The sequence below is a fragment of the Raphanus sativus genome, chromosome 2, assembly GCF_000801105.2.
Source record: "Raphanus sativus cultivar WK10039 chromosome 2, ASM80110v3, whole genome shotgun sequence".
NCBI classification, from domain to species: Eukaryota; Viridiplantae; Streptophyta; class Magnoliopsida; order Brassicales; family Brassicaceae; genus Raphanus; species Raphanus sativus.
This window is the reverse complement of record NC_079512.1, coordinates 19,023,848-19,049,712: the sequence shown is the minus strand read 5'-3', so window position 1 is coordinate 19,049,712 and position 25,865 is coordinate 19,023,848. Positions and strand designations below refer to the sequence as shown.

The 25,865-nt window shown below is 35.2% G+C and overlaps 6 protein-coding genes across 10 annotated transcripts; 4 read left to right on the top strand and 2 right to left on the bottom strand.

Moving 5' to 3' along the window:
* Positions 1-2,106: 2,106 nt before the first annotated feature.
* LOC108836733 (dolichyl-diphosphooligosaccharide--protein glycosyltransferase subunit STT3A) lies at positions 2,107-3,931 on the bottom strand. Its single transcript, XM_018609849.2, has 9 exons — positions 3,928-3,931; positions 3,750-3,814; positions 3,643-3,699; positions 3,245-3,388; positions 2,931-3,156; positions 2,783-2,847; positions 2,622-2,680; positions 2,439-2,526; positions 2,107-2,178 (listed from the first exon to the last, which is right to left on the bottom strand). The coding sequence occupies exons 1-9, from the start codon at positions 3,929-3,931 to the stop codon at positions 2,107-2,109; spliced, it is 780 nt and encodes a 259-aa protein (XP_018465351.2).
* A 714-nt stretch (positions 3,932-4,645) lies between these two features.
* Positions 4,646-6,743, bottom strand: LOC108843435 (protein phosphatase 1 regulatory inhibitor subunit PPP1R7 homolog). Its single transcript, XM_018616625.2, has 6 exons — positions 6,411-6,743; positions 6,077-6,307; positions 5,851-5,997; positions 5,622-5,764; positions 5,412-5,526; positions 4,646-5,099 (listed from the first exon to the last, which is right to left on the bottom strand). Exons 1-6 carry the CDS (start codon positions 6,666-6,668, stop codon positions 5,019-5,021), a joined length of 975 nt encoding a protein of 324 aa, XP_018472127.1. The 5' UTR covers positions 6,669-6,743; the 3' UTR covers positions 4,646-5,018.
* A 1,483-nt stretch (positions 6,744-8,226) lies between these two features.
* On the top strand, positions 8,227-9,967 carry LOC130498625 (uncharacterized). 5 transcript variants are annotated; one of them, XM_056992129.1, is made up of 5 exons: positions 8,227-8,701; positions 9,037-9,072; positions 9,163-9,244; positions 9,318-9,570; positions 9,700-9,967. In XM_056992129.1, the coding sequence occupies exons 1-5, from the start codon at positions 8,522-8,524 to the stop codon at positions 9,884-9,886; spliced, it is 738 nt and encodes a 245-aa protein (XP_056848109.1). In that variant the 5' UTR covers positions 8,227-8,521; the 3' UTR covers positions 9,887-9,967. The 5 variants fall into 5 exon arrangements, with proteins under 5 accessions (XP_056848109.1, XP_056848111.1, XP_056848112.1 ...); XM_056992131.1 differs by having other exon boundaries at positions 9,147-9,244; positions 9,388-9,570; XM_056992132.1 differs by having other exon boundaries at positions 8,231-8,701; positions 9,037-9,059; positions 9,147-9,244; positions 9,393-9,570; positions 9,700-9,962.
* A 74-nt stretch (positions 9,968-10,041) lies between these two features.
* Positions 10,042-12,926, top strand: LOC108840509 (transcription repressor OFP8). Its single transcript, XM_018613335.2, has 3 exons — positions 10,042-10,082; positions 10,685-10,696; positions 12,240-12,926. The coding sequence occupies exons 1-3, from the start codon at positions 10,042-10,044 to the stop codon at positions 12,805-12,807; spliced, it is 621 nt and encodes a 206-aa protein (XP_018468837.1). The 3' UTR covers positions 12,808-12,926.
* Positions 12,927-16,921: 3,995 nt separating this feature from the next.
* Positions 16,922-18,380, top strand: LOC108825595 (uncharacterized). The gene is made up of 2 exons (XM_018598923.2): positions 16,922-17,399; positions 17,958-18,380. Exons 1-2 carry the CDS (start codon positions 17,033-17,035, stop codon positions 18,278-18,280), a joined length of 690 nt encoding a protein of 229 aa, XP_018454425.1. The 5' UTR covers positions 16,922-17,032; the 3' UTR covers positions 18,281-18,380.
* Positions 18,381-21,073: 2,693 nt separating this feature from the next.
* On the top strand, positions 21,074-25,716 carry LOC108843384 (probable sulfate transporter 3.5). The gene is made up of 10 exons (XM_018616573.2): positions 21,074-21,480; positions 22,642-22,846; positions 23,025-23,196; positions 23,287-23,352; positions 23,676-23,789; positions 23,932-24,048; positions 24,138-24,264; positions 24,569-25,108; positions 25,217-25,293; positions 25,381-25,716. The coding sequence occupies exons 1-10, from the start codon at positions 21,150-21,152 to the stop codon at positions 25,531-25,533; spliced, it is 1,902 nt and encodes a 633-aa protein (XP_018472075.1). The 5' UTR covers positions 21,074-21,149; the 3' UTR covers positions 25,534-25,716.
* Positions 25,717-25,865: the final 149 nt, after the last annotated feature.

Below are 25,865 nucleotides of genomic sequence, written 5' to 3'. Positions count from 1 at the left end.
AAGCTAAAATATTTAACAGCATTTTTATGCTATTGGCATTTTCTAGGCTTTTAAGCATTTGACTTATTTCTAAACTACGTAAAAATATTTAAACTTATATTGCAGTATCATGACTTTTATCTTCAAAGAGACGTGCTTTTCGCTTGGAGCCATGTCCTTCTAATAACTCTGAAGCATGCTTGTTTACACAGGTCCACGTACGTATCTACGCTTCAGTTTAGCTTTTGGCATTTGATTTTTGGTTTGGTTTCGGTTTAGTTAATTTTTTGGTTTTTTAGATCTTCGATTCTAGAAATTTAAAATCTTTTAGGATATTTTAAAAAATCGGTTCGGTTATTTCGATTTTTTATTCAGTTGGATAATAAAGTTAGGAATCAGCTTATATATGAAGGTAATATCAATTCTCATTAGTTCTAGTTGGTTTCAGTTAATTTGGATTAACAAAATTAAGTTTTCAGATTAAGTATCATATTTTTGGGGGGTTTTCAGATAACAGTTTAGATAGTTCAGATAATCGAAAATACTTTGGATAAAAATAATTTGTTTTCCAGATATTTCGACATGTAAATAATATTTTAAATTATTTAAATATCATTTGGTTCTGACTTTCAGTTCTAGAAATATAAGATCCAATAGTATATTTGTTCTTTTATTTTTGACAATAAAAGTCTATTATATTATTCAAACTTAAGGTTGTCTGAGTAACCGCACCAGAATAGAACAACTAGCAAAATAGAGTACTCTATGAAAAGACCTTGCCATCTCCACTAGTATAATTGTTCTGCTTTTAGAAAACTTGCTATTTTCTATAACTTATATAATTATGTTCTCCATCTAGTGAAATCCATATCTATGTACTATATTTCAAGATATGTTCTACAGAGTCTAGAGTACTAGTAAATAATCTTTCTTGTGTATATTATTCAATGTTTTACGGATCATAATATAGTACGAACGGGTAATCTGATCATCATTGTATCTTATACATGTATTGTTTTTTTAGAAACTTTTTATACAAAACAGTAAACTATTGAAGTGGTTGCGTACAATGATTTGGTGATAGGCGAAATCACTTTTGTAAGTGAATATTAATATTAGTTGGCAAAATTTTGCAAATCATATAAAATTATGCCTAATTTTGACATTTTGGTGCTAATAAGAAAAGATAATGCATCCCTATCGTGAGTGAGCAAAGCATATATTATATACCTGCGCAATATAATTCCATATATACTAACATAAATTATATAACCGATTCTCTATTTTTTAAAGCTCAACAACCATATTATAAATATAGATATACTACTTCAAGACAGCGTAAACATTGTTTATTTCAAATACCAAAGAGAACATTTTTTAACATCAACTTCAGGCTCAATAGGACAACTCACATAAGTACGTAAAACCAAGTTGTGGTAAGAAAATCTAAGAAATAACATATAGAGTCACAGACTCCATTTATATAACAAATTCCACTAGTAGCATCTTCATATTTTCAAATGATTTAAAATATGAAAATCGTCTCAGATTGGTTAACTGATACACTCTCCCAAGCTAAATGCAGTCATGGCGTCGAAAATGTGAAGTATCGCGACAGATATTAAGAGACCAATTTTTATATATAGGGTGCTCAAGATCAAGACTAACAAGATCAATGCAGTAGAGTGAAGAGCTTCACGTGAAAGAGTTTGAGCGTTGTTTGGATGAAAATAGATGATAATATGATAGCTTAACAAAATGATGCTATTTCGAATTTCCTTAACAAATCCAAATAAGGTTTACAAAACTTTTTACGAACCCCTACAACAAGAAAGTACTTGACTACGTCTGCAACAACTTGAGATCTAAGAGTTAATATAACTCACCATCCAACAACGAAGATTCTAGGATTTCTACATCCACGGATTTTTCTTCGCTGATTTTGAGCTCAATCCAGAGCTTGTTTTCTGGAACACAACAAAAGCTAAAGTTAACATATGTCGTCTCAACTTCAACTTTCATTCACCTCCTTGTAATTCATACACTGTTTTATCAGACCTTACACAAAATGGCACAACAGAATATAATTCCTAGGAACATTATACACAAAAGTGATAGTTTCCTTTGCTATCCTGTCAGCTGCCTTGTCGTCTCAGTGTAGCTACTAAAGTCGAAACGCAACTGATACGGACTTGCTAACTAAAATAGGTCCAACATCAATAAGTAAATAAGGAGGATTCTAAATTATTTTCTAAAATTATTTTCAGGTGCTTACTTACCAGTTTCAGCTTCTTTGCTCTACCAAGAATCCTGTTCTTTTGAGGTTTCAGCTTGTATATCCGAACCATTCAATGGTGACTCGTGGAAACCTGATGAAAAAAGCAGTGGCATTTACCCAAAAATCTACGTGGAATCAATGCATCAATTATCCGTCTGTGGTAAAGAAATTAAAAACTCACCTCTTCGAAATGTGTGAGCTTGAAATTTTTCTTCCCAATCTCTGTCCGCCTGACCCGATCATAACCTTTGCCATCCGTCTCTACAAACCTGGAACGTAAAACATAAAAGATTGACTCTTGTAGTCACCGTTCAAGGCTTACACTTACAAGAATCCTTCGTACCTCTAGTAAGAGAGTTTGTACATAAGGCAGTTCAACATTGTTGGTGTGGCCTCAGAATCAATTCGGTATTGCCCATCTCTCTTTTGAAAAGAAATTAAGAGGTAACCAAGTACATATTCGAAGTCTTTAAAACCATTGAGCCATCACAGCTTGTTGCTAGGCAAAAAAAAAATTAAAAGTACGCCACCTCCAACACGCACCATCCACAGAAACTTGTTAATATCATCACTTGAGTAACCAATAACACCTGATGTAATGATTTTCAAATCAGAGAATATACTTGAGAGATAATACACAAAGATAACAATGTCACGAACCAGAAAAACATACCACCAAAGACGACAAGAACGTATTTCACATCAAAGGAGTTGAATATTTCCCATGCCGCCTTTTCTGGAGATGACAGTGCAGTGCCAACAGTTGCAATGTGAGTATTGTTCCAGGTGTTGTTGTCGACAACAACAGTTCTGTTAGCCATAGCTGTCCTTTGATAACCATAGTCCCACCATGATGCCACACCTATATGATTTTGTTTTCGCAAACCAAACACAGGCAACTTCATATATCAAAGACAGCCTATACATTTAACGAAGCAGTCTTCCTAGGATCTACGAAGGGACTTGTTATTGTTGTCAAAAAGTTACTTTGTCATCCACGTCAGTATTATGGCTTAACCACGCATAAGACTCTCTGAATTCATCAAAGACATGTAGGCCATCGTGCGATTGAGATGTCAATACTATTGATGGAGCTGTGTATGCTTCTGCAGCTGCCCAAACACAATGAATCTACAAAAATAAAAACAAAGGTATGCGTTTGAAAGTGTTAGCATTTGTATTTTTAAAGAAATCGGATGAACAGACTTTGTAGCAAATTCAACTAAACGATGCACCAATGCTAAATAAATGGCATTAGAAAACCAAGCAAGAGCATAATATTAGAAGACATAACCATGATTTTCTATGAACTTAATTTGTTGTTCAGAGCAAATCCGAAACATCACTTGAAGAAAGATTCCACGAATACGAATGGTATAACATACCATGGCCAAAAGAGCAGTAGTTGAAGCTGATAGTCCTGCACCGGAGCCCTTAACTTCCTGTTAAAATGCAAATAAATACTGTTGGACCAACCGGTACTTGAATTCACCAGAGAGATAATGTTAGGCAAAAGAAAAACCTTGGTCAAAAGGTAAGTTGCCCATGATGCAAAAGCTGAAAATACAGGTGCAGTGAAGACACAAATAGTCTCTACTGACAGAGGAATATTTTAGTGAATTCAAGACACTGTGGCAGACAGATGCAAAATGTTAAAACTTTCAAACTACCCATACGTGTATATCAAACTATTGCTGTTTTCAGTGAAACTACACTCACCACCAGATGGTTCCAGCAGTCACTGTTAACCCAGTCCTTCAATCACACGGCCAAGAGGATACCTAAAGTCAAAAGAGACAACAAAATAAGTAAAAAAATACTATTGAATATAACCCGATCCGAAAATTACCAGGTACGATCATCAAACCAATTCCATTCATCTACAAGAACTGAAATAAACAATAAGAAGAGAAAATAAGAGAACTAGCCCACGCAGCAAAAAAACTAACTATATCCTGGATACAAAAAAGAGAGGGAACCTGAGCGACTCTGTAGTTGAAACTAAGGATCAAACTCATGAATCATACTTTCATACCTGAAAATAAATCAACAAACGTTACCGAGAAAACAAAAGTATACTCATTTCTTAAGTAGAAATGAGATGACTAGCAAGTCTCTGATTGAACACCACAAAGCTAAACTGAAAAATATCCATACTGAGAATTGAACACATGTCAAGTGTTAGTTCCCTACACTCTCATCTAATAAAGCTCTCCGTCTTTTATTGTCGCAACCAAACCAACCCAAACCGCAGTTGACTTTGCAGACCGGTATTCTCGGTTTTAATAAGGTCTCCGTCTCGTCAATCAACTATGTTAACTTAGGCATTCTCGGTTCAAATCGGTTTAGCACCATTGAACTGCTATCAAAGCTATACATTTTTAGGAGTTTGTTCTCTTCATCAACTTCACACTAGTAAGTAGGAATGGAAGTACATACAAAGTGCCTTTAAACAATCACACGAAACAACAACAAAAAAAAAAAGAGAGAAGAATGACAAAGACAACCGGGGGTTCCCTTTTACAAACAAGGTCTAGATACTACCGCTTACAGACCAAAACACAAGTATTGATTTTGCTTGCAAGCGAACACTATAACCGTTTTGATAAAATATCGCTCAACTTGAACGGTTTCATTTGTTCGTTTTCACTTCTTTATGATCAACAGGAGAGACATGTATGTTTCAATGCCCATGCTCTGAAGTCTAAACCATGAGGAAGCAGGCTCTCTAAAAACGAGCACAAGACGAATATCCAACTTCTTAAGCAAATAAGTTAGAGTCTATTTGCTCCACGTTTGGGAAGATTTGTCTGAGCACAGCAACGTAAACAGAAGACTTGGCCTGAGAAGAGACGAGATAGACAACACCAAAAATGAATATACTTGAACTAGATATAAGCCAAAATTTATCCAAAGTGAATTGGTACCTTTTCACAACTTCCCAGCAAGAGAAACTACTAATCTAAACAAGATACTGGGTCTCAACCAAATAAACAAAAAGACAGATGCAGAAGACCACTTCAACTTATGTTCCTTAATGCAGTAGAAGATTTATCTAGATAGCTATGGGTATGGGATCATATGCGTATCACCAAAGTTATAAAATCCTATAATAATAATGCATGACACAAGTGACTGAAAGAACTCGACTTACACAAGGGTTATTTTCGAGGTAGATAGTGGTAAGCTTATCTTTAGAGCCTGCAACAGCTTCTGTGATTGCTTCAAGTGATTCTATCTGGTTGTCATTAAGCCATAAATCTTCCAGCCTACAGATTAAGGTAAAAGACAGGATGTAAAGAACAAAGAAAAATCACCAAAAGACAAAAAAAAAAGGGTCTGAAGCAAGGGAAAAGTGAAATACTTTGTGAGGCTCTGAATGTCATCAACTGATGTGAGCTTGTTGTTCGACACGTCCAATACCCGCAGGTTAACCAATGCACTCAACCCTTCCATTTTTGAGATACCATTATGGCTCAAATATAACTCTTCAAGAGCAACACAGTCCTGGGAACATATTTTTTCAATGCATCAGATTTAATAAAAATGATGGTGTAAGAGTATCTGCATAGAGGTAAAAACAACACACACACCTCAAATCCTTTCATAGAGGTCAACCGATTGCTCTGCAAGCTAATCTTTCTAATACAATTGAGCCCACACAAGTTCACAACTTTGATACGGTTTCTTCCAAGCCACAGTTCCTCTAACTTTGTCAAATTCTCCATATTCTCCATTACCTGAATAAACCTCAAAAGAAATTCATATTCAAATTTCTGAAGCATTGTAAAACAACAAAGGAGGGGACAAACTACAAACCCGCAATCTATTAGACCCCAGCTCAAGAATCTGCAAGTCATGCAAATGTTCAATCTCCATAATCTTGTTGACCTCATTCTTAGACACATAGAGTTCCTTCAATGTGCTAGAGGCCTTTGATAATCCTTCCAACGAAGTGATTTCGTTGAACGATACATCAAACACCAAAAGCTTTGAGAATATGCTTATATCTGGTACTTTTGCTAGCTTGTTATCTCTGAGAATCAGCTCCTGCATATTATAATGAAGATCAATCAATCTCAGAACATTTATTCACCATTTACAAAGCAATCATAAGATTCACAGAATCAGAGAGTGAGGAATCAATCATCACCTCGAGATCGGACAAGGCGTCCCAGCGAGAGAGAGGCTCGACGGCGGAATCTTCGATTAGGTTTTGGCGAAGAGAAAGCTTCTTGAGCGCAGAGAGGTGAGCGATCCTCGAGTCCAATTCCGATAGGCGGTTCGCCGTAAGGTCGAGCTCGGTTAGCGTCGGCGGTAATTCGACTCCGTCGAGACTGTGGAGCTGGCAGCTAGTGAGATCGAGAACATCGCCTGAATCATCGATCTCCATCGGTGCTTCACTGTTCATGGCTTATTTTCTGGTTCAAGCTCCTCAGGACGACGACGAGGTGCTTCGTGGGGGAACTTGGTTCTAAGCTAATTTCTCCTAAGCTCGAAACGTCGCCGTTTGGCGTAATAGTAACTTCGTTACCGGTAGGGTTGTCATGCTGGGCCTAAAGCCCATGCACATGTGCTGAATAATGGGCCTACGAGCTGACTCGTTTTTTTTTTCCCTTGCAAATTTGAAATTCTGTTAAGCCGAATTTAAAAGTTAAATTTAAAACGAATCAACATTTAGATGTCAATGTTGAGTTCCAACCAATCAAGAAACCAAAAAAAAAATACATCTTGCAATCATTTTCAGTATAGAAAGATACATCTTGTAACCATTTTGTTAGCATATAAAGGACACATCTTGTAACCAATTTATAGATTCAAGATTTTAAAATTTTGTGACAGAAAAAAGAAAAAGATTTCAAAATTTTATCCAACACAACTAATATTTAGATAGGTAGAGTCAACACTACATTCCTACTCACACAACAGACATCGCAAGCACATTGGAACTAACTCATCACCATAAGTTTATCATCTACGATTTGCTTGGAACACTCTGCTATACCAAATAGAATGCAAAACCATCAAATGTATTATATACATTTTCCCCTTTAAAAAGAATTTATCACACACAGACAAAAATCATAAAATGTATTAACAGTGAACTTTAACAGAACGAGTACTGGAAACAACAGGCTCGGAGCTCTTTTGCAGCTCTGGTTTGCTTCTCAAGCATAATATGTTTTAGGAAAAGTTTATCTATTTCAGTTTAAAACACAAACGTTACACACATGATGTACAAAAGCTTTTTCTTTGAATAAATTTAACATTATATTCAAAAAAAAAAACACTTTAACAGAACAAAAAAAGAACAATAATGTAGTAATAAAAATACAAATAAGAAAATATACAAGAAAAACATGAAAACTAGAGAGATAATCATTCTGCTCTTTACATATTACGAAAACATAGAAAATTCCATGATGGTAGGGAATTCGTAAAGATAAAAGGTGACTTCTGCTAGATGACAAGTATTACAAACACACAGTTTCTGTCAAAATTTTCAAATTAAAATATATTTTATTAGTTTAAAAACAAGAAAAGAATGATAAAACGTACATACACAAAATAAAAACAGAAACAAAAGATCAAGAAGGAAAATACCAAAAGTATATTTTTGGTGTCAGCTATTCCAATAGTTTGAAGTTCAAGACAACAGAGAAAAAAACAACAGACATTGCATAATGAGTAAGTAAAATGTTGTTATCATTAAAGTAATCATCAACAATATTACAAATATGCATACCAAAACAAGAAAGAAAAAAGTGACAGATCATCTATCTCTCCTTACCTCAGAAGTCACAAGTCACAAGTCTCGTATGGCATACACTCCTTTAATACACGAGTCTTCTTTAATATTCATTTTCCTCGTCTCTCTCACTCTCTCCATCGACATACTCTAAGAGCAACATTATCGCTCGTATGTTAGAGCGTCCTTAGGTTTAAAGTCGCAAAAAGAAAATCAAAATGAGTCGATATAGTTTGGGACGTCCTTAGTTAAGGAACAAAATTAGACGTCCTTACGAAACACGTGTTGCCTTTTCATCTCATCTCTTTCTCTTTCTTGAAATCTAGACGACTCCGTCTTCTTCTCTTCTCCTCGACGATGAATGGAATCCGTTTCTCTGGTTTTGTTTCCTCTGTTGTAGTCTCCTATTTATGATCTCAATCATCTGTTGTAACCTTGGTATCATGGGATTGCAGAGGCGAATTTGATCTCTCTCTTTCGCCGTTGATTTGAGGTTTTCCTTTGATCGGAATTTAATGAGTTACCGGGTCTCCTCCATACTCCTCCTCATCCTCCTAGATGGATCATGTTTACCTTCCGGGTTCGCTTCTGTTTGCGATCATCATCATAATAATGAATTGGAGGAGGTGTTCCGATGCGGAATCGAGAGAAAGTGTCATCATCATTCTCTGTTTCCCAGACCTCCTTCTTTAGAGGTACACAATAATAATTAGCTTAGCTTCTCCTCATTTCTGATCAAATAATGTGATTTTCCAATTGAATTTGCTTTGTGGTTGATATTATTTCTGGTGAGTGAGTCTCAGCTTTGTGGCGTTTCTATGTTTATCGATTTCATGTGGTCTGAGTAGAATAAGCTGCTATTTACTTAAGCTGATGATGATGTCTCTTGGTCTTATGTGAATTGCGATTGATCACACAACTTTTTCTTACTTCGGCATATGTGTATATGAGACTTGTGTGTGTATCTGTGGCCTGTGGGCTTCCCCATATCTCGACAATTATCTAAATTTGTGGGTTTTTGCTAACACAGGTGGATGGGGACTTGCTAGACAGGTTCTGTTTCTGGGTACTTTCATTTTTTCTCTAAAGATCACACTCACTTTTTTTCTTCTTTCCAGTTTATGTTAAACCGTTGCAAAGTGTTCTGTCCGAGCAGGAGAAGATGAGAATCTCGCTCCTTTTGTCGTGTCTGTTAGTTTCCACTTGTCTCTTCACTTCTTCATCATCTCAATCCGCAGGTAATTGTCTGTTTTTGACTACTTTTTGATGTTTTCTTAGTAAAGATTCTCGTTTTTGTGGGTTTTGAAAAAGATGGAGTCTTTATGGGAACTGAAGTCAATTCCAACATAAAGATCGAAACTTTCTGTCTGTTGTTGATAAGGGCAGGTTTTGTGAGCTTGGATTGTGGAGGTACAGAGCCATTCACCGACGAACATGGACTTAACTGGACACCTGATGATCACCTCCTCTATGGTTCGATGTATCTCACTGGGGTTGAAGACAAGTTTCATCTCAGTGTTGCTGCTCGGATAAACTTTGGTGCAGAGACTGAAGATCCTGTGAGGTCAGTATACACTCACAAAGATAGTTTCTTATGAAAAAATTGATAATTGCATTTATAATAGTGACTTAATGTGTTTTCTTAATAAATATGACTTAATGTCATTTTCTTAATGAGTTGTGTTGATTGCAGGTATCCGGATGATCCCTATGACAGAATATGGGAATCAGATTTGCTAAAGAAAGCCAACTGTGTTAGCAAAAACCCACAAATTCGTGGGTGTTGGGACTGCACTATATGCTCTGTTTTTGTTAACCATGAACAAATGCCGACGACTTATATCACATGTCCTGTAAGTATTTACAATAAGATGGTTTAAACAAAAGTGCTGTTCTAAACCTAAGGACTCAATAAAAGTCCTACCAATAATCTAAACATTTTGTATTGTCCTTGCACTTGTCTCTTAACACCACAAATACTAATATAATAACCTAAGGACTCAAATTTGAGTCCTACCAATAATGTTGCTCTAACATGGACAAAAGAATGAGACTCAGGGTTCCAAGCATAGTCCGGTCTACTCTGAAGATGCAAATTCCTGAGATGTTCTGTATTAGTTCGTGAAGTATTACAGGAGGTACTACAGGCGTGTGGCATGAAGATGGAGCTGAATGAGAGTTCGGGTTTATGGATGATCGTGGGCTTCCTGAGTTAGAAAAGGAAAGATGATATGTGCTTGAAGACATATGGACGTTTTCCATAAAGCAAAAAGGAGTTTACTTGAAGATGAAGTTTTCCATTAAGGTAAATGGAAAGTTACCTTATGTGTATTGGAAAGACTTGGAGAGCAAGTAGAAGACTTGGAGATTAAGTTAAAGACGTGGATAGCAAGTTCTGGTCTGCTATATAAGGAGAGACGTGCCTTATGAGAAATAAAGACCTCATTGAAGAGAGAGAGGATCTCATTGTATATTGGTGTATCTGCTTGGTGTCGAAGCAGTGTCTGTAGTAGTTGTCGATGGAGTCTGATGTTGACTTAGTTCGGTGGCGTTGGTGTTAGCGCTTTGTGTGGTGGAGTTAGCCATCGTGTGTGGAGCTTGTGGGTAGCTTCGTGTGTGCTTGGGTGATCAAGCTTGGTGTCATTGGTGTGCGTTAGGTGCTGACGTACTTGGTGAAGTACTTCCGTGAAGTGGAAGATTGAAGCCTAGACTCAGGGGGAGTTTAACAAAGGAGGTTTCATTGAAGAGGTCTCTGAAGATTGCAGCTGTAGAAGACAGTGTGCTCCGGTGAGCCGGATGGGATTCATGCATGCGTGCTTTATTCCTAATCTTTGTAGATTGCTCTTTAGAAAAGAGTGGTAGACACTCGTGTGTGTTGTACCATATAGCAATTGTAGGTTGCTCCTTGTTCTAAGTCAATGAAATCTGGACGAGGTCCCGGGGATGTAGGAAACGAACCCCGTTAACAAACTTTGTGTCTATTTTACTTTCTGCACTAGTTTCTCTGCCCTCACTACATTAACAATTGGTATCAGAGCGGGGCTCGATAGAGTTAACGACTTAGTTTCGAGTAGATCAGAGTGAGGACAGAAACTTGTTCAGGAAGTAGAACAAAGTTTGATTGAAGATTGATGAAGATGGCGTAATGGGATTTCTTCATAGATTTGGAAGGTGCTGATCTTCGAATTGGTTTTTGACCATGATGTGACTCATAGGGGAGATTGAAGACGTGGTTTTCAAACCAGTTATGATGAGTGCACATGCATAGTCAAAAAGGGGGAGATTGAAGATGCAAATTCCTGAGATGTTCTGTATTAGTTCGTGAAGTATTACAGGAGGTACTACAGGCGTGTGGCATGAAGATGGAGCTGAATGAGAGTTCGGGTTTATGGATGATCGTGGGCTTCCTGAGTTAGAAAAGGAAAGATGATATGTGCTTGAAGACATATGGACGTTTTCCATAAAGCAAAAAGGAGTTTACTTGAAGATGAAGTTTTCCATTAAGGTAAATGGAAAGTTACCTTATGTGTATTGGAAAGACTTGGAGAGCAAGTAGAAGACTTGGAGATTAAGTTAAAGACGTGGATAGCAAGTTCTGGTCTGCTATATAAGGAGAGACGTGCCTTATGAGAAATAAAGACCTCATTGAAGAGAGAGAGGATCTCATTGTATATTGGTGTATCTGCTTGGTGTCGAAGCAGTGTCTGTAGTAGTTGTCGATGGAGTCTGATGTTGACTTAGTTCGGTGGCGTTGGTGTTAGCGCTTTGTGTGGTGGAGTTAGCCATCGTGTGTGGAGCTCGTGGGTAGCTTCGTGTGTGCTTGGGTGATCAAGCTTGGTGTCATTGGTGTGCGTTAGGTGCTGACGTACTTGGTGAAGTACTTCCGTGAAGTGGAAGATTGAAGCCTAGACTCAGGGGGAGTTTAACAAAGGAGGTTTCATTGAAGAGGTCTCTGAAGATTGCAGCTGTAGAAGACAGTGTGCTCCGGTGAGCCGGATGGGATTCATGCATGCGTGCTTTATTCCTAATCTTTGTAGATTGCTCTTTAGAAAAGAGTGGTAGACACTCGTGTGTGTTGTACCATATAGCAATTGTAGGTTGCTCCTTGTTCTAAGTCAATGAAATCTGGACGAGGTCCCGGGAATGTAGGAAACGAACCCCGTTAACAAACTTTGTGTCTATTTTACTTTCTGCACTAGTTTCTCTGCCCTCACTACATTAACATACTCTAAGCTCTTGCCGATCACGAGATTTACACGACGTCGTTGACACTTCTGCTGTTGCAAGTCACACCACCTCTTCCGAGAGGTTCTTCCTTACCAAAGCTCCACACGTGAAGAGTCACAAACCTAAGCCGTATGCGTTCCCTTCAAACCCTTTCTACGAAGGAAGCCGTTCCTTTAGAGATATAAGGAAGAAGATGAAGACAAAGAGGAAGCAGAGATCATCTCAGTTTGGTTCCGATCCTCATTTTGCCACTAGTTTTACGTCAAGTGGGTCTTGGTGCTGGTCTTGTAGCGAGGAAGAAAAAGAAAGTGACGACAGAGATACACACTTTTCTTCGAGAAGCTTCTCCTCGGACTACTCCAAGGGGGAGAGTTTTGCGGTGGTGAAGAAGTCACATGATCCGTATAAGGATTTCAGGACGTCAATGGTGGAAATGATCGTTGAGAGACAGATCTTTGCAGCGGCTGAGCTGCAACAGCTTCTTCAGTGCTTTCTATCGTTGAACTCTCTTCAACACCACAGTGTTATTATCCAAGTGTTCTTAGATATTTATGGCGCCTTGTTCTCTACCTAATCACTATGATCAACCTTAGTCTTGCTTTAGTGTTTTTTTCTTCCCATTAAGCTTTGTACTAGCCATGTATTTGTATTTATATTATCAAACAATAATACTTAGTAAATCATTTCCACCCATTTTTTATATTTTCTTCTCTAATAACATTTAAAGATAAAACTACTTTAGTATATTTATATGTTTCTCTAAATTAGATATTAATCTCATTTTAGAATAAAATAATAAAATACATTGGAAATATTATTGTACTCACGTACACTATTAAACCAGTGGAGGTCAAATCTCGTTTACAAGGTGAAGAGATCCTAGACTTATATTTACATGCGTATACATAAAATATTTAAACCTTTTAATAGAATTTTTTTTTAAAATAATTCAGAATCTATGCGGATCGAGTTCCAACCGACTAATTTTATAAGAATATATCAGTTAGCGCCAGATTTCTCATAAAAGAACTTAGATATCTATATTATATGGACTACACAAACAGACAGTGGCGGTCCCAGCTGAAATTTTCAGTGGGTTCAAATTTTTTAAAAATGACAATATAGGGTCTCGAACTCAGGTTTACTGGGTTCAATACACCCATTTTACCAAATATGCTAAGAGATTTTTTTGTTATTTAGGTGCAATTTAAAATATTTAATGATTTTTGTGGTGTCATAAGACACCATATATAGCTTACTGGGTCCGCCTCTGCAAACAGATGAATATGAATTTGATAAGTTTCACACTCTTGGAGTGTGATGCAGCATAACATCCTATTTCTATTGGGCTTTAATTTTCTAATTTTCTTTTTATTCTTGTTCTAGATAAACATTAGTATTCTTAATATTTAGAAAATAATGATCAAAGACTTTAGAATAAAAGATTAGAGCATAATCCTTAAGGACTCAGGTCTTTTCTTATTAGTATAAATAGTGAGTTCTTGATTCGTAAAAATACACAGATTTTGATTATTGATCTAATTAAGATAACTTTAGAGATTTGGTTTTAAACAAGCTCTTGAATCTTTATTTCTGAGTTTTTTCTAAGAATTCAACAAACTTAAGAATGCTAAGACAACGAGTATTCTTAGAATTTAACGATAAATGGTGCAGTATCGGTTATTACAGATACTTTTGTTTTGTCAGTTGGTATCTGAATCCAAGAGCTTTTAATTTTATACATCATTCTAGCGCATTATATATTAGAAGACTTCTGATAAAAATTCTTAGAAGTCTTCCAAAATCTGACTCAAATCTAAAAATCCTGCAAATCCAAAAAATAAGATCTACCTCTAAAAAAGTAGAAGATGAGAACCATGTGCTAAAAAATCTGCAAAAACAAGATAAATTAGTAAGAAAAACAGGAGGCAAAAAATGAGAAATTTATATAAAGTTTGGTGTTTTCAAATTTAAATAGATTATAGAGAGGTTGGAGAGTTTTAGTTTGAGAAAAATGTAAGAGCTTTATGCAACAAAAAGTTACCAAATGAAGAAAAAATCAGACATAACGACTTACCAAAATGCTCAGATCTGTTATGAAATAGAAGACATAGGAGAAGACTATGCAGAAGACTTCAAGAAAATCTTCTATGAAGTCGGAAGACTATGTCAGAAGAATATCTCAGAAGACTATTTTAGAAGACTTCCCCGAAGTCTACCAAAATCTGTTCCAGATCTGGAAAACATGCATATCAAATCACATATCTGAAAAATCTGCAAATCCAAACATGTTCAAATGGCTTTAAAAAGAGAAAATAAGTGGAAAATGAGATAGATCTACCTTAAAGAACACACAAAAATACATATACAAAATTTATAGATTTACCTTTAAATAAGTGGAAGATGTGATTAAAAACTACAAAAACAAGATACATTAATGAGAAAGACATGAGATAAAAATGAGAAATTAATATAAAGTTTAGTGTTTTCAAAGATATTAAAGAGATGTTAGGGAGTTTTAGAGTGAAAATATTACATTTTTGTTGCAGTTATTTGAGAGGAAGAGAAATATGTGTAAATTTTCTTTGTATAATAAGACAAAAGTTTTCAATTATATTAAATATTTTTGACTTGGAAGACTTCATGAAAGTTTTCTAACACAAAAAACACAAGAAGATTTCTTGAAAGTCGCATAGACCCAAAATATAAATTCTGAGCGCAAATAACTAATTAAATAGAAACAAACATTTCATGAAACTTAAATTCAATTCGAAAGTATTTAATATACAAAACTAAATGCATATAAGTCAAATTTTATTTTTCAAAAAAAAATGTTAAGCTTCCAAAATCTAACCCTAGGAATACATACAATATTATAACATATGTTATCAAACCATAAACCAAATAATACCATGACTCACTACATTCACTCACCTATATTGAAAACATTTCAATTTTATTATATCTTAATTTATATCATTTATAAATATTTATAATTATATGATTTCAATTTTTCCTTCAACAAAATATTTTCTTATAAAATTTATAAATTATTTTTAAAATCTAATATACGAGAAGAATTTCTAGACACATAAGACTAGAAGACTAAACACATAAGACTTTCCAGGGTTATATTCATAAAAATGAATCTTGTTTTTTTTTGTTTGGTCAAAGGTATTGATTGTAATTTCAAAAGGTTTTTGGGTTAGCTTTACATTTGATTGAAGTTTGGTTATATTTTTGCATTTGATTGAAGTTTGGTCATACTTTTTTTCATTTAAAATCAAGTTTTGAATCATACTTGACAAATTCCCCTAGATAATTTCTCATAATATAATAGACTTATAATTTTTCTTAATAACTTAAACCGTTACTTTTTTTTCTTAATATAATATCATGTTTCCAATAAACATTATACTCCTTTTATATTGTTATCCATGTTTCTAAACAAATTTCAAATGTATTTCAATTTTGATAATATAAATCTTTGGTATTTGGTTAATATTAATATTTTATATTTTGACAATTGCATTTGAAATTTAGTTATGAATAAGTTTGGTTCTCAAATTTTTTATATTGTTATCCATGTTTCTAAACAAATTTCAAATGTATTTCAATTTTGATAATATAAATCTTTGGTATTTGGTTAATATTAATATTTTATATTTTGACAATTGCATTTGAAATTTAGTTATGAATAAGTTTGGTTCTCAAATTTAAACAATGTTTTAAAAAAAGTTTAAATATTATTTCTTAGGTTTGGAGGGTTGTTAGCTGTTAATTTTTATTATGTATGATTTTCTTTCAAACAAAACTTTGGTTTGTCATGCTATATCTGATGTTGTTACGTATAGTTCAAAATAGAGTCTTCTATTGTTGATAGATGAGTCTCCCATAATTATTTTAAAGGAAAACAATATAGTTTAAGAAAGTCATGTAAAAAATTTATTGAAATTATTGGATATATATTGAATTTAATCAAGTACAAATCGATATTTTGGAACCGATAACCCGATTAATATCAAAACCGAAACTATTTTGGGTTCAATTGGATCTTGGACATGTAGTTAAACCCCAACGAATCCAACTAAATCCGAACTGAATCCGATCTGATCTTTTATAATATCTGAATAGAGCTGAAATTCATGAATCCAAAAAATTGAAACCCGAATAAACAAAATACAATGGCGAATAAGATTGTATGTGGTGCAAAGGAGTTCTCCTTCAACTATGTTATATATATATTCTGTACTTTCGATTTGGTTTTCTGATCTGGTAAATTCCTACTAGAGTAGATTTTCTTGTAAAAAAAACCGGAATAAACCGAACTGAAATCCGATAGAGATCTCGATTTTCCATCCCAATGATTTGGTTTGCTGAATATTATCGGAGACCCATTTATAGTTAATCAGTTATTTTAAGAAGATAAACTTAAAACAAGGAGAAATTAAGAAATTGAAAACTATAAAAAACAGAATAAAAGCGAATTAGAGTGTTTGTCTCAATAAATTAAACCATGGCAGATAATTAGGCTAATTTAATTAGGAACAGAAAACCACTAGGTTAGACTAGTTTACTTAACAAAAGAAAGGCCCTTAAAATAATCAAAGCATCTCTAAAAATGGGCTTTATTGGGCCATATTAGCCTAAACAAAACCAGTGTATACCAAGATCTCTGTAAATATGGGCAGACGCGTTCTTTGTCTCTCGTCTTGTCGGAAAATGTCGCTTCCAAACTCCTGTCGGAATATAATCCCGATTTAACTCCAAAAAAAAAAGGTTTCTATCTTTTACCGAAAATGTCGTCGTCAAACTTCACGGTGGAGTCGTGTAAAGTTGATTCGGAGGAAGGGGTGAAGCTTCACACGAGAATCTTCAAACCCAGAGACGCCGACGCCGACGACGACGATGACAAAAATCTTGTGATAGTGTTGGTACATCCCTTCTCGCTCATGGGTGGTTGTCAAGCTTTGCTCAAGGGCATCGCTTCCGATTTGGCCTGTAAGGGATTCTGCTCTGTCACTTTCGACACGAGAGGCGCTGGAAAGTCCACGGGAAGGGCTACTCTTACTGGCTTCGCTGAGGTCAAGGACGTGATCGCCGTTTGTCGGTGGCTTTCTCAGGAATTCGAGGTTGATAGGATCTTACTCGTGGGTTCTTCTGCCGGTAAGGTTTCTATGCGTTCAGTTTCGACTTTGATTTGTCTTTATAGTGAGTTGAATCTGCTGTTCTGTTTCGTGTTTATATGATAACTCGATCTGGTTATGGATTAAGTTGATGGGGATGTGTAGGTTAAGCATGTGTAGGATAGATCTCGTCTTGGGTTTGAATTTAGAAGAGAGTATACATGAGAATGTAATAAGAAAGTTCAATCGTCTGCATAAAGTAAGAAGATCAGCATTGTTTCTATTTGCTCCACATTTTGATAGATCTCGTCTTAGGTTTGAGTATAGATGATAAAAATCTATAGGGAGTTACATAAGAATTGAACAATCGTCTGTGCAAAGAAGTTTTTTTCATTGTTTTTTTTTTCTTTTGACTTAGAACATATTGTCTGGATGACTTTGGGGTAGTGTGTGTTTGTACCTTTTATCAGTTGTTATATAGTTTCTCTCCTTTTCGTTACTACTGTATGTTTTAGATTTATTATTGCTTTTCCTTTTTTTTTGTCAGTTTCTTTATATTGTAAAAGGAAAAAAATAAAGAAGTGAGAGACTATGGCAGGTGCACCAATTGCAGGATCAGCAGTGGAGCAAGTAGAGCAAGTGGTGGGATATGTGAGCTTGGGATACCCATTTGGTCTACTAGCCTCGGTTCTATTTGGACGGCACCACAAGTCCGTTCTCTCATCCCCTAAGCCCAAACTCTTCGTTATGGGAACAAAAGACGGCTTCACTAGCGTTAGCCAGCTCAAGAAGAAGCTGAAATCTGCAGCGGGACGCACAGAAACACACCTCATCGAAGGCGTTAGCCATTTCCAGATGGAAGGACCTGAATATGATTCTCAAATGACCGATGTCATTTGCAACTTTATTTCATCCATGTAAAAGAAGTCATTATGCAACCTGATGATGAGTATCCATGTAAGAGTTAAACGTAACTTGTATCACATAATACAGAATGGAGGATAACAACAATCTTGGCAGATATTGTATATTCATATAATTCCTGGTGGCAAACAACAGATGTTACATAAAACGCAAGGACATATATATATAAACTAATCGCTTCCTTTTGTGAATTCACAACGCTGTTAAACCCTTGCACCACACCTGAAGAGACCTTGTTAAGATTCTATTAGAGGTACATTAATTGTGGACTGTCTCTTGAAACTAAAGAAAGCTTCAGCTGTCTCATGAAACTAAGAAAAGCTTTCTTCCTTCCACAGTCTGCTATTAAGTTTGAGTCAACAGATGAAGAATCTGTGGCTCAAGGAATGAGAGAGACGTTTGAACAAAATCTTAAAAAATAAAAACAACTCAGAATAGGTCAAAATATTCAGAAAAATCTCAGTGTTGCCAGATGTTTGCAGTGTTGATTAATCTAGTCCGTTCTCTGACCTACGCGGCTTTATGGAAAGGACAAAAGTTTAGTACAGCGATATAGAGTAGAGCTGGGCGTTCGGGTACCCATTCGGGTTTCAGTTCAGTTCATTCGGGTTTGGATTTTCGGGGTCAAAGATTTCAGTCCCATTCGGATATTTCTAAATTTCGGTTCGGGTTCGGTTCGGATCTTTGTGGGTTCGGTTCGGGTTTGGATAACCCATTTAAAATGTTTTTAAATTTATAAAATTCATTATATACTTTAAATTTTCAAAATCTATAAAAAAGATAATATATTACATATAAATTTTCATAACATATATGTTAAAATACCTTAATTTAACATATAAATTGGTTTTCTTTGAATATTTGGATAAATAATCAATAGATATTTAACTATTTTTGGTATTTTCAGTATACTTTAGCTATTTTAAACATTTAATTTTGACTATTTGCATATATTTTTGAGTACTTTAGAAAACTTAAAGATATCTTATATATTTTTAATATTTTAATATACATTATATATAAAAATAATGTATATGTTTAAGTATATAAATTTATTTCGGATACATTCGGGTACCCAAAATACTTCGGTTCGGATCGGGTTCGGTTTCGGTTCTTTAAATACCAAAATTTTGAACCCGTTCAGATATTTAATCAATTTCGATTCGGGTTCGGTGCTACTTTTTCGGATCGGGTTCGGTTCGATTTTTCGGTTTCGGATTATTTGCCCAGCCTTAATATTATAGAGGGAGAAGAGACAGTCAAGTTCTAAATTTATCATCTCACTCCTCCAAACTGGAGAAGCACCTATACTCACTGGGCCGGATAAACTTTCGACAATGCACTAAGAACAACGATGACTCTACACTTGAGTCACCGTACCAATACAATTGGTTTCTTCTCTCTCTCTCTCTCTCTCTACAACTCTCTCTTAGCTAGCTACACACTCAACCAAGGACTCGCGATCTTAAATCCACCGATCAGATCAACCAATGGAAATAATGCAACACACGCATACTCCACATACCATCCAAGAGCAATCCAATTGAACCGGCAATAACCAGATCTTCAGTGCTGAACCGTCTGATAACCCGAACCAGTTTGAGAGGTGTTAACTTTGTTCATCATCTTTCCCTCAAACTCTCGGAGGCTTTTCGAAAAACAACACTAGCACGACGGGAAGAGATAAGGAACAGAGCAGTGACGTCTCTGGAGAAAAGGCTTCATCATGGGCCACGAGGATATTGCTTCACACCGTATGGATGTATCTACAGACTAGTGCATTAGTTGACCATGTTGTGCTCCCAACAATAGATGACTTGCACGAGAAGCTACTAGACTATTCGAGACGCAAAAAACTTGGAAAGTGAGATGAGAAGCATGGAAGGGACACTCAATATAGCCATGAAAATGCTCAAGAACGTCTTCTTGAATTACCTAGAACATATTGTAGGGAGCACTGAGTTTAGGTACCGGTTTGGAGTGTTGAGGAGAATATGGAGACAACAAACTTCAAGATGTTGTCCTGAACTTTTGACCATAATGATTGGTTCAGTGAAAGATGACGATCTTTGGGGTATAACTTATATTCAGATTCAATGGATTGCCCCTTCGTTAAAGGATGAGTTATTCCCTGAAGAAGAGTTTTTAACTTTTAAATTTTATAATCATAATCCCACTTCTTAAGGTCCTGATTTGATTCTCATAAATAATGATAAACATGTTCGATCTCTATCACTTAATACATAAAGATACAGTGGATACGCCACACATGTTAATTTTTTTTATTTAATGTATTTAGTTTCCTCTTTTATAAATTAAATTTAGAAGAAATAAAAAGACATTCTCAAGCCACTCATGCAATACGTCAGCCTTTTTTCTTTCTAAAATCTTTTAACGAATATTGCTACGTTATATGTTTTTGAGTTATTCTATGTTTTTACAACAATATTTATTAAACATATAATTAAGATGGCCCTACAGCATTTGTAGGCAACAAAAATAGGAAAATAATATTTTCCGTTTTTTAATTATCATGAACTTACACTCACTTTTTTCTCTTTTTTTTTAGAAACAGTGTACACTCAGTTTTGAAAGATGTTTTTGTCAAAATACTTACTGCACTGTATATTATATATAGAGAAACCGAATCAAATGCTGTAGAGATAAGACTAGGAGATTTATTACCAAAAAAAGACAAACACTATTTACTCATCACGTTGAATAAATCCATAACGTCACCTCCCACTATCTTCGGCCATCCATCTATTTATAACACACCCATACTCTCCGATTCTCTACAAAAACTGAAAGATATATAGAAAAGCAAAGACAAAGATTTACCTCTTGCTTGCTTGTTTTTGTAACCATGGAGAGTGAAAAAACAAACTCCTCGACACCAAAGGGCCGAGGAGTAAACTTCTCAGCCCCTAGAAGCTTTTTTCTTAAATTTAGTTCAAAATGTAAGGAAACTTTCTTTCCTGATGATCCATTTAAACCAATATCACAAGAGCCAAACGGTTTGATGAAAACAAAAAAGACATTGGAGTATTTTGTTCCAATCTTTGAGTGGCTACCAAAGTACAATCTGCAAAAACTAAGGTACGATGTTCTTGCGGGAATAACCATCACTAGTCTTGCCGTTCCTCAGGGTATCAGTTATGCTAATCTTGCCGGTATCCCTCCCATCATTGGTCTATGTAAGATCTCTTCCTTTAAATATTTTTATTATGCAAAATCTGTTTTATATGCAGTATTATATGCAGTATTTCAAAAAAAGAAATCTGTTTTATATGCAGTATTCATTGCATCCTTTGAATATCATTTATATATAAAAGCTGATTGGGTGGTATTTAACTTTGGAAACTTTTGTCTCAAAGTGATTTTGCATAAAGGTGTAATTTTGATTTTTGCACAATTATAAAAACAAACTAAGAAAAACGTGTCTTAAATGTGTTATTCATTTATTTTTACAAAAAAAATGTGTTATTCATTTATGTATTCTAGTTGATTTCAAAATCCATAATATTTTTTGTAAATTTATGTAAAAGTAACTTTAAATCTAAAAATTACATTTAATTAGTATTTGTAAAACAGTATATTTTCTTTCGAATTTAAATATTAATATTCTTAATATATATGTTTTAAGAATTCACTAAATTCGGTGAGCCAAGCTGTCAATTCGGACTAGATCACCTCTGGAATTAATCCAGCGGCATAAATTGAATGTGGTTGGTCCAGGTTAAAGTAATGGACTTTCACTTTGATAGTAACCCTGTTGATTTAAGGTTATTTCAGTTTGATTTTATTTCCAACGGTTATTCTACAATACATTGTTAAATTAATATTAACACTGAATCTGATTCTGAACAGTATGAAGCCACTTTTATTAAATTAGTTTCTCAAGAGTGTCGTTTTTTTTGCCAGCCAAATTCAAGAGTGTCTTTTCATTTTCTGAAACGACTGATATAAAAATTACTTAATTATTACAAAAGTAACTTTTTTTAAAAGGTGGTTTTCTTTCATGAATCATTTATGAAAACTTCCATTATATATATAGTCATGTAGCTGAAAATTGAAATTGAAATTATATTACATACGTAGATAAAATTTTATTGATTTTGAGTAATTAAAACTGTGAGAGGAAAATAAAACATAAGTTAAAACAACAATATAATATATTCAACGTAAAATAGAAATGATATTGGCAGTACGTACGTTGTCCATACAAAATGGCATTCAGTGTTGCCTGTCTCAAATAGTTAATTTGCCCTTGTGACACTAGGATTGCTCCAGCTGATTTTTATCGGACATATATCTTACAGTTCCATGTCTTCTTTATAAAAATTATGTGAGTTCAGATTCAAGTTTTGTGCCGCCATTTGTGTACGCCGTGTTGGGAAGTTCGAGCACTCTCGCTGTGGGTACAGTTGCAGCATGCTCTTTGCTGATCGCTGAGACATTCGGTGAGGAACTGTTGAAAACGGATCCCAATCTCTACCTTCATTTGATCTTCACCTCGGCTTTCATCACCGGTGTATTCCAATTTGCTTTGGGATTCTTCAGGTTTTTAATTTTATTTTTACCTTTTATTAATCTAGGTATCAAAAGTCATGATGGAAATTCTAACTATAATTTCTAACCTATATTGGCTTTATGCTAATCTTTGTTAAGTTAAAAAGTTAACTTTTAGCTATCCCTTACTTGTATATTAATTAACGAATGCATGTGTGTGTATATATAGGTTGGGCATGTTGGTGGACTTCTTGTCACACTCGACCATAACAGGCTTCATGGGAGGGACAGCTATAATCATTCTCCTCCAACAACTTAAGGGCGTCTTTGGTATAGTCCACTTTACGCACAAAACCGACGTCGTTTCAGTTCTCCACGCAGTCTTCAGCCACCGTGATGAGGTCTCCCTTTAAATTCTTTTTGTTAAGTAAAATATATCATCCATTATGGTGGGTAATTGTATTAACCTGGGAGGGTGTTACTTGGTGCAGTGGAAATGGCAAAGTGCACTTGCTGGGGTCTGCTTTCTTACTTTTCTTCAATCTACTCGATACATCGTATAATCTCTTCTTCTCTTTATTTTTTTTATTTAAATGCTTTATCCGTTTATTTGAGACAAAATCATTTGCCCCTCACAAATCTCCCCTCCATTCTGATTTCTTTCTCTTTTGTAATCACTCCTCACCTTTTTACATACCCAATTTGACTTGCAATTTTTGGAAAAAATAATAGTTGGAATAATTTATGTTGACCATACAGACCTATATTTTCTTATTTATCCACATGATATATCCTTTTTATTCTGAAATGTATATTTGAATAGTAAAAATCAATTGTTTTCTAAACTGTCTCACAAGAATATAATTTGTAACTATTGCAGAGGAAGATAAAACCAAAGCTATTTTGGGTATCAGCAATGGGTCCAATGGTGGTCGTCCTTGTGGGTTGCCTAGTTGCTTATTTGGTGAAAGGAACAGAACACGGGATCAAAACTGTGAGCACATTTTTTTGCGTTGTTCCACACTAGCAATGCATTATATATATATAGATATCTAACAAACAAAGATAAAGTTCACGGAATGGTTACAAGAATTCAGCAACTAGAGTTTCTATTAATAGTATGTTTCTGCATACAGGTTGGGCCTTTAAAGAAAGGACTAAATCCTCCTTCTATTCAATACTTGACCTTCGATGCCAAGTATCTGCCGTCGGTTTTGAAGGCTGGAATCGTTACTGGGCTCATCGCTTTGGCGGTAAATAATTATTTTTAACTATGCTTTCTTTAAAGCTAATAGTTGTCATATATGTAAAATTTAATAAGAATGCAAATGGTTAATTTCAGGAAGGGATTGCCATTGGAAGAAGCTTTGCTGTCATGAAGAACGAACAAACGGACGGGAACAAAGAGATGATAGCATTTGGTCTTATGAACATAATCGGTTCCTTTACGTCTTGCTATTTGACAACAGGTAACTATAATTAATTTTAATGTTTGCATTAATTTGCTGTTATGCTTAGCAATTTTTTTTCAAATGAGCTTAACACTTAAAACTTTAAGGAAAAGAAAACTGACTAGTCATCCATTCATTTTTATCTGGCGCTTCCAGTTTCATTTTATAAAATTATTAAGAAAGAAAAAACAAAAATAATGTGGATGGAAAAAAATAAAGAAAAAAAACTTTAAAATGTCTTTGTTTCTCAAGATTGTGAGATTCATTTTTATCCTTTTCCCACGTATAATTTGTGATGCTAAATCTTGGCTGAAACTTTCAGGACCGTTTTCAAAGACAGCAGTGAACTACAACGCGGGGACAAAGACACCAATGTCCAACATAGTGATGGGCTTTTGCATGATGCTCGTGCTTCTCTTCCTAGCGCCTCTATTCAGCTACACACCACTAGTTGCTCTCTCGGCTATCATTATGTCAGCCATGTTGGGCCTCATCGACTACGAGGAGATGTACCATCTCTTCAAGGTTGACAAGTTTGATTTCCTCGTATGCATGTCTGCTTTCTTCGGTGTCTCCTTAATAAGCATGGACTACGGTCTGATCATTTCCGTTGGGTTCTCTGTCCTAAGAGCATTGTTGTACGTTGCACGGCCCTCGACTTGTAAATTGGGAAGAATACCAAACTCGGTTATGTTTCGAGACGTAGAACAGTACCCCGGTGCTGAGGAGATGCTTGGTTATGTCATTCTTCAAATGGGTTCTCCTATCTTCTTTGCCAACAGTACTTATGTCCGTGAAAGGATTTTGAGGTGGATTCGTGATGAACCTGAAGGCGTCGAGTTTCTTCTCCTTGATCTCTCTGGTGATTCTTTTCACACTACCAACATATATATATCTTGATAGATTTTGTCACAAAAATATATTATCTTTTTTTCATTTTGGATTGCTGGCTAATAGTGTTGTCTCTTAGGGGTTTCAAGCGTTGACATGACCGGGATGGAAACACTGCTCGAAGTGCGGAGAATACTTGGATCAAAAGGCATCAAGGTTTATTTCCTTCACTTTCTAAAAGCATCCTTAATTATAATAGTAGAGAGGAAAACTCAAAAAAGATTATATACTTTTTGATTGCAGATGGTGATAATAAATCCAAGATTTGAAGTCTTAGAAAAGATGATGTTATCACATTTTGTAGAGAAGATAGGAAAAGAGTATGTGTTCCTATCCATTGACGATGCGGTTCAAGCCTGCCGGTTTAATCTTTCCACCGCCAAACCCGAACCCTGACACTGTTTATCAATGGAGGGTTCTAATAAAAGTCGTATTTTAGGTTCTGTGCTCAAATAAACAATAACTAGCTAGTCTCTTCTAGACTACTATAACTACTACGTGAATGCTTCGTGGGTATGCTTGTAACATAAAGAAACCGAGTGAGATATGGAAGTTAGAGAGATGGAGATTTCAATATCATTTGAATTAAGCAAAAAAGTCAACGTAACAGTGTACAAAATGTTTTATATATACATTAAGCTTAAATCAACCATTAACCAACTTAACCATCTGTAAGGAAAAAAGAACTAACTTAACAATTGTACCCACCGAACAAGCTTTATTATGGT

Bases quoted from the DNA above. Each gene is read 5' to 3' on its own strand.
- LOC108840509 (XM_018613335.2), top strand. From the start codon at position 10,042: ATGGACAAAAGAATGAGACTCAGGGTTCCAAGCATAGTCCG.
- LOC108836733 (XM_018609849.2), bottom strand. The intron at 3,157-3,244 runs GTAACTTTTTGA...TGATATATGAAG, and splicing joins ATACTGACGTGGATGACAAA to TTGCCTGTGTTTGGTTTGCG. The intron at 2,681-2,782 runs GTACTTTTAATT...TCTTTTCAAAAG, and splicing joins TGGTGCGTGTTGGAGGTGGC to AGAGATGGGCAATACCGAAT.
- LOC108843435 (XM_018616625.2), bottom strand. From the start codon at position 6,668: ATGAACAGTGAAGCACCGATGGAGATCGATGATTCAGGCGATGTTCTC. The intron at 6,308-6,410 runs GTGATGATTGAT...TATAATATGCAG, and splicing joins ACGCCTTGTCCGATCTCGAG to GAGCTGATTCTCAGAGATAA. The intron at 5,998-6,076 runs GTTTGTAGTTTG...AGGTTTATTCAG, and splicing joins TGGGGTCTAATAGATTGCGG to GTAATGGAGAATATGGAGAA.
- LOC130498625 (XM_056992129.1), top strand. From the start codon at position 8,522: ATGAGTTACCGGGTCTCCTCCATACTCCTCCTCATCCTCCTAGATGGA. The intron at 9,073-9,162 runs GTACTTTCATTT...CTGTCCGAGCAG, and splicing joins TAGACAGGTTCTGTTTCTGG to GAGAAGATGAGAATCTCGCT. The intron at 9,245-9,317 runs GTAATTGTCTGT...GTTTTGAAAAAG, and splicing joins TTCATCATCTCAATCCGCAG to ATGGAGTCTTTATGGGAACT.
- LOC108843384 (XM_018616573.2), top strand. From the start codon at position 21,150: ATGGAGAGTGAAAAAACAAACTCCTCGACACCAAAGGGCCGAGGAGTA. The intron at 23,790-23,931 runs GTGAGCACATTT...TTCTGCATACAG, and splicing joins CAGAACACGGGATCAAAACT to GTTGGGCCTTTAAAGAAAGG. The intron at 25,109-25,216 runs GTGATTCTTTTC...GTTGTCTCTTAG, and splicing joins TCTTCTCCTTGATCTCTCTG to GGGTTTCAAGCGTTGACATG.
- LOC108825595 (XM_018598923.2), top strand. From the start codon at position 17,033: ATGTCGTCGTCAAACTTCACGGTGGAGTCGTGTAAAGTTGATTCGGAG. The intron at 17,400-17,957 runs GTAAGGTTTCTA...AGACTATGGCAG, and splicing joins ACTCGTGGGTTCTTCTGCCG to GTGCACCAATTGCAGGATCA.